At 48.2% G+C, this 6,754-nt stretch overlaps 1 protein-coding gene across 1 annotated transcript; it reads left to right on the top strand.

Annotated features, from left to right (window-relative positions):
• The first annotated feature begins 3,266 nt into the window (after window positions 1-3,266).
• On the top strand, window positions 3,267-5,021 carry LOC121282114 (potassium voltage-gated channel subfamily A member 2-like). The gene has a single exon (XM_041195600.1). The coding sequence runs from the start codon at window positions 3,267-3,269 to the stop codon at window positions 4,761-4,763; it is 1,497 nt and encodes a 498-aa protein (XP_041051534.1). The 3' UTR covers window positions 4,764-5,021.
• The last annotated feature ends 1,733 nt before the right edge of the window (window positions 5,022-6,754 follow it).

Below are 6,754 nucleotides of genomic sequence, written 5' to 3'. Positions count from 1 at the left end.
TTCAGTCTCCCCACTCTCTAACCCTCTCGCCTTCACCCTCCCCAGTCTCTATCTCTAATCCCTTCTTTCTCCCCTCTCGCTACCCCTCCTCCGTCACCTTCTCCACTCTCCATCCCTCTGTCCTTTAAACTCTCCACTCTCTATCCCTCCCTCCTTCACCCTCCTCACTCTCTATCCCTCTCTCTTTCACCACCCTCAGTCTCTATCCCTCTCTCCTGCACTGTCCCAGCTCTCTATTCCCCCCTCCTTAAGACTTTGTACTCTCTTTCCCTCTTTCTTTCACTATGCCACTCTCTATCCCTCTCTCCCTCACTCTCCCTACTCTCTATCCCTCACTCCTTCATCCTCCTCCTCTCTATCCCTCTCACCCTCAACCTCTGCGTTCTCTGTCCCTTTCTCCTGCAACTCCCCACTCTCTATCCCTTTTTCCTGCACACTCCCTGCTCTCTATCCCTCTTTCCTTCACCCTCTCCACTCTCTATTCTTCTCTCCTTCACCCTCCCCACTCTCTATCCCTCGCTCCTTCAGCCTGTCCTCTCTCCACTTCTCTCTCCTTCACCCACCCTGCTCTCTATCCCTCTCTCCTTTTACTTCTTTGCTATCTATCCATCTCTCCTTCACCCTCCCTACTCCCTATCCCCCGTCCTTCACCCCCTCCACTCTCTATCCCTTCTCCTTCACCCACCCCCCCCACTCTCCATCCCTCTGTCCTTCATCCTCCCTGCTCTCTATGCCACTCTCCTTCACCCACCCCACTCTCTATCCCCCTTTCTTGTACAGTTCCGGCTCTCTTTCCCTCTTTCCTTTACCCCTCCCACTCCCTATTCCTCTCTCCTTCACCCTCCTTGCTCAATCTTCTTCTCCCCTTCACCCACCCTGCTCTATGTCCCTCTCTCCTGCACCTTCCCTGCACTCTATCCTTCTTTCCTTCACCCTTTCCACTCCCCATCCCTCTCTCCTTCACCCTTCCCACTCTTTATCAGTCACACCTTCACCCACGCTGGTCTCTATCCCTCACTCTTTCACTATCACCAATCTCTACCTTCTCTCCTGCACCCTCCTTGCTCTCTATCCCTCTTTCCTTCACCCTCCCCACCCTATATTCCTCTCTCCTTCACTCTCCCCACTCTCTATCCCTCTCTCCTTCACCCTCCCTGATCTCTATCCCTCTTTCCTTCATCCTCCCCACCCACTTTTCCACATTCCTTCACCCACCTTGCTCTCTATCCATCTCCTGCATGCTCCCCACTCTCTATCCCTCCTCCTTCAACCTCTCCATCCCTCTTACCGGCACCCTTACCACACCCTGTGGTAAAATGGAGTGCTATGTACCTTTAACAGAAAGTAGTTACTTGACCATGTGACTGTATTGACCAATTGCTACACAGCACAGGCGACTTTGATAACTGTAGGTTTGGAGCTGGAGGTGATTGAAGAAGCACACATGGTGTTAGTGTTCTGTTCTTAGTCCCAATAAACTTCCAGTTTTTGTTCAGTCAGTCGGTCTCTCTGCCTGTATTGTTTCAGGCACCAGCTAATGCATTAATATCAAGGGCACAGCTAGAGTTCGCTGGACAAAGCGAACCTGATAGCCTAAAGCATAACACTGTCCCTCTCTCCTGCACCTTTCCCATTCTCCATCCCTTTCCCCTCCACCCTCTCCGCTCTCTTTCCCTCTCCCCTCTACCCTCTCCACTCTCTATCCCTCTCTCCTCCACCTGGAGGGGCATGTTTGTGCGGTGGTAAAATAGGCATATGGGACATTTGCCTTTATCAATCGAGGCAGAAATTACAAAAGTAGGGAGGTCATGTTGAAGTTGGATAGAACCTTGGTGAGGCCACAGCTAGAGTACTGTGTGCAGCTCTGGTCGCCACATTTTGGGAAGGATGTGATTGCACTGGAGTGGGTGCAGAGGAGATTCAGCAGGATGTTGCCTGGGATGAAACATTTAAGTTATGAAAAGAGGTTGGATAGACTTGAGCTGTTTTCGTTGGAGCAGAGAAGACTGAGGGATGACCTGTTCGAGGTGTACAAGACTATGAGGGTTATGGACAGGGTGGATAGGAAGCAGCTTAGTTGAAGGGTCAGTCACGAGGGGACATAAGTTCAAGGTGAGGGGCAGGAGGTTTAGGGAGGATATGAGGAAAAACTTTTTTACCCAGAAGGTGGTGACGGTCTGGAATGCGCTGCCTGGGAGGATGGTGGAGGCGGGTTGCCTCACATCCTTTAAAAAGTACTTGGATGAGCATTTGGCACGTCATAACATTCAAGGCTATGGGCCAAGTGCTGGTAAATGGGATTAGGTAGGTAGGTCAGGTGTTTCTCAATGGGCTGAAGGACCTCTTCTGCACTGTGTGATTCTGTGATTCTCTCCACTCTCTGTCCCTCTCTCCTGCACCTTTCTCTTTCTCTATCCCCCTCTCCTGCACCCTTCCCGTCCTCTATCCCTCTCTCCTGCACCCTTCCCACTCTCTATCCCTCTCTCCTGCACCCTTCCCACTCTCCATACCTATCTCCTGCACCCTTCCAGCTCTCTATCCCTCTTGCCTGCAACTTCTCTGCTCTCTATCCCTCTCTCCTGCACTCTTCCCGCCCTCTATCCCTCTCTTCTGCATCTTTTCTGTTCTCCATCCCTCTCTCCTGCACTCTTCGCACTGCCTATCCCTCTCTCCTTCATCCCCCTGCTCTCCGTATGTCTCTTCTGTCTAAGTTAACAGTCTAGTTAATTGTTTTTTCTTCCTGTGTTGATGCAGGTTATGTCACAGTTCCTGTGAAGAGAAGGAATTCCTATATTTTGCTGTTGAACCTTTCTGGAGTTGGACACTGAGTTAGGTCAACACACCCCTTATCAGAGTATCTCAAAGCTGCAAGTGATTTCTCGAGCTCTCAGAATACAGAGTACAGCATTTGGAGGATGGATTCTAAAATCTCTATCGTGAGCCTCAAATGCGGAGATTAAAGGATTTCCAATAATTGCTATCTGAGCAAAACAGTGCAAGTATCTATTCTCCTAACTACAGAATCTGGTTCCTGCAGGATCTGTAAACTTCATGACCCACTAACTCCACAATCCCACTGCAAGTTCGAAATCTACTTTTACAGTTCAGGCAACTGGAGAATTCTGGCAGTGTGGGATTCTGAGGTATTCCAGTCCCCTTGTCCTTCATTACCAGAGCATCTCATATCCAGGACCACCATCTCACAGCTTCATTTGGACCTTTGCTTGTAGCTCCCTACTGAGGAAAACTTTGGTCCCGCTAACAAGATGACAGTGGCCCATGGTGACAATGTTGATGAGTTGGCTGCACTCCCTGTCCAGCCTCAGGATCTGTATGAGCCAGAGCAGGATCATGAGTGCTGTGAGCGGGTGGTGATCAACATCTCGGGCCTTCGCTTCGAGACCCAGCTGAGGACCTTGGCCCAGTTCCCTGACACCTTGCTCGGGGATCCCAAGAAGAGGATGGGCTACTTTGACCCCCTGAGAAATGAGTATTTCTTCGACAGGAACCGACCGAGTTTTGATGCCATCCTCTATTACTATCAGTCCGGAGGGAGATTGCGCAGACCTGTCAATGTGCCCCTGGATATTTTCTCGGAGGAGATACGGTTCTATGAGTTGGGGGAGGAAGCCATGGAGATATTCAGAGAGGATGAGGGCTTTATTAAGGAGGAGGAGAGGCCTTTACCCGAGAATGAATTCCAGCGCCAGATCTGGCTGCTCTTTGAGTACCCCGAGAGTTCAGGTCCAGCTCGAGTTATCGCCATTGTGTCAGTCATGGTCATTCTCATCTCCATTGTCAGCTTCTGTCTTGAAACTCTGCCTGTCTTCAGAGATGACAAAGAAAATACAGCTGGAGGGAGACCTCAGTATAACAACGCCACAGCTTCCTATCACTCCCCTACATTTGCTGATCCTTTCTTCATTGTCGAGACTCTCTGCATCATCTGGTTCTCCTTTGAGTTTCTGGTCAGGTTATTTGCTTCACCCAGCAAACCCAGCTTCTTTAGAAATATCATGAACATTATTGACATCGTGGCCATCACTCCCTATTTCATCACTCTGGGCACCGAACTGGCTGAGCAGCAGCAACAAGTGGGCAATGGGCAGCAGCAAGGGCAGCAGGCCATGTCTCTGGCCATCCTGAGGGTCATCCGCTTGGTCAGGGTCTTTCGGATCTTCAAGCTGTCCAGACACTCCAAAGGGCTGCAGATCCTTGGGCAGACCCTGAAGGCCAGCATGAGGGAACTGGGTCTCCTAATCTTCTTCCTCTTCATTGGAGTCATTCTCTTCTCCAGCGCTGTCTACTTCGCTGAGGCCGATGAAGCAGCTTCATACTTTGACAGCATCCCTGATGCTTTCTGGTGGGCAGTTGTTTCCATGACAACAGTGGGATATGGAGACATGTATCCCATAACCATAGGGGGCAAAATGGTTGGCTCCCTGTGCGCCATCGCAGGGGTTTTGACCATCGCACTCCCCGTGCCTGTTATTGTCTCCAACTTTAACTATTTCTATCACCGTGAAACAGAGAACGAGGAACAGGCCCAATACCTACATGTGAAGAGTTGTCCGAACATCCCATCCACCACTGAGCTAAAGAAGAGTAACAGCACTTCCAGCATCTGCAAGTCAGAGTATACAGAGACCCGGGAGGGTATGGGAGGTGTTCAAGACCCCCCTGATCACAACCTTCACACTGACAATTGCACTTTACCAAACCCCAACTACGTGAACATCACCAAATTACGGAGTGATGTATGAGTGTCTCCTGGTTCCACACTAAGGACACAACTCTCACGGCTCTCTTGTCTGCTTGATGTCTCTGTAGCTTTTGGTGTTCTATATCAGAGCGTAAAATATTCACACAGTAACTGTGCCCTATTGAACCATCCCAATACATTCCAATCACATACGGTGCTGCCAACTTTAGAGTAAACCAAATTAAACAGGAAAGTCCTGTTCCTGCATCTGACAACCACATGTGTAGCAGGTGTTAGATAGAAGCCATGGAATTCTTCACAGGTGTAAACCAGTTAAGCTTGTTTACCTAAACAGCCAACCTTTACTATAGATAATTGATCCCTCTGCCTGTATTTATTATACTCTATTACTAAAATTATACATTAATCACTCATCCTTGCCGTCGTCCCAGTCACTTATTTCCTCACTTAGGCATTCTGCAGTTTTCCTGTTTATGTTATAATGGACCAGTTGTAGTTTTACAGGTCAGTGCAGTGATTAACTCTGCAACACGCCCAACATCCCTCTCCCTTCTCCTCATCATTCTCCTCTCTCCCTGCTCCCGAGCTCCTGCCAGTTTCATTATTTACAACACTATCTGCAGCAATCAGTGCTGAGATGGGGAGATTCACTTCCCCCCAACATAATTCAGAGCCAGTGTGTTCACCCGTGACTCATCATGAGCTTGTGGGTGTGGAGAATGAGGTATGAGGGACAGGCAGATGGCATTTTTATTTTACGTTTTATGCCCCAATTGGCATAGGGAATCGTATTTTCAGGTGTCATGGCTTTGGGGGCAATTATGGCCACAGGTACTTTAGGTGCTAAAGAAACTCTGAGGCAGCAAGTCTGGGATCTTCAGATGTGTTAAACACTGATTTAGTACAGGGCACCTTCATAGTAAAGAAACAGGAGCTAGAATGACCATTAGAGAGAATTTGTTAAGAGAATGATTGACAATTAAATCGCCTGTTCATGCTTGTTAGAGACTGCACACCATTTTGGTGGCAAACACTTCATTTAATGACCTCTGTGACAACATGTTGTTTCTGAGGATTGCGAACACTACAGTCAGGTTTTAATGTTGACTCATTGGAGCAATCTGCAGTTGAAGTGAAAGACATATCAGAAAGCTTTCTAGAGATAGTGAAAGCTGAGAGCTGAAATCTTGAGGCATTAATTAAAATCAATAGTATAAACATGGTATGAACTAGATTCTATGAATGGGTATCTGCGACCTGTCGTTTGCATTTCCTGCACTTTGTGTGAACTTCAAGATATTTCATAGGTCTTGGGTGACCAGGTGTGTAGGAAGTATCTCCAGCTGCTTGAGCTCGAGTCAGGGTATCCAAGCCTGAGGCACAGCTGGAGTCATTGCAGAGCATCAGAGAGAATGGGAATTTCCTGCATCGTATGTTCCAGGAGTTGGCACCCCACAGGCACAGAGAGTTCAAGATCATGGGTGGCCACCTGGAAGAGTGGGAAGAGGCAGGAAGTGCAATAATCTTCAGGGTGTGTACCACTTTCAGGACTTTCAGGAGCTAGGGAAGAAACTAAAAAGTAGAACCTGGAAGGTGGTAATGTCTGGATTACTCCCTGTGAGGCGCAAGAGTGAGAGCAGAAATAGGAAGATAGAGAGGATCAATGCAAGGCCTAAAGAATGGTGCAGTAGAGAAGGTTTCAGACTCTTGGGGTGGGAGACATCTGTTCATAAGGGATGAGTTGCACCTCAATATGACTGGGACCAATATCCTGACTGGGAGGTTCACTCTTGTGGATGAGGAGGGTTTCAATTAAATTGGAAGAGATATGGGCACCAACATATAGAAGTACAAAAGATGAAAAAGTGCACAGGAAATGAGTGTTGGTAGTACTCGAGAAGGAAGTAGTAACATGTTAGACAGGAGTAGACAAAGAAGGACTACAGGGATTCAAAGACAGGTTTAGAATGCATGTATGTAAAACACAAAATATGGTGAATAACGCTGGTGAGCTACAAGCACAAATGGTCA

Source organism: Carcharodon carcharias, chromosome 9 (genome assembly GCF_017639515.1).
Source record: "Carcharodon carcharias isolate sCarCar2 chromosome 9, sCarCar2.pri, whole genome shotgun sequence".
Lineage (NCBI taxonomy): Eukaryota > Metazoa > Chordata > Chondrichthyes > Lamniformes > Lamnidae > Carcharodon > Carcharodon carcharias.
This window is presented reverse-complemented; position numbering and strand designations above follow the sequence as displayed.

What these genes read in the sequence shown, in the direction of transcription:
- LOC121282114 (XM_041195600.1), top strand. Translation starts at nt 3,267, where the DNA reads ATGACAGTGGCCCATGGTGACAATGTTGATGAGTTGGCTGCACTCCCT.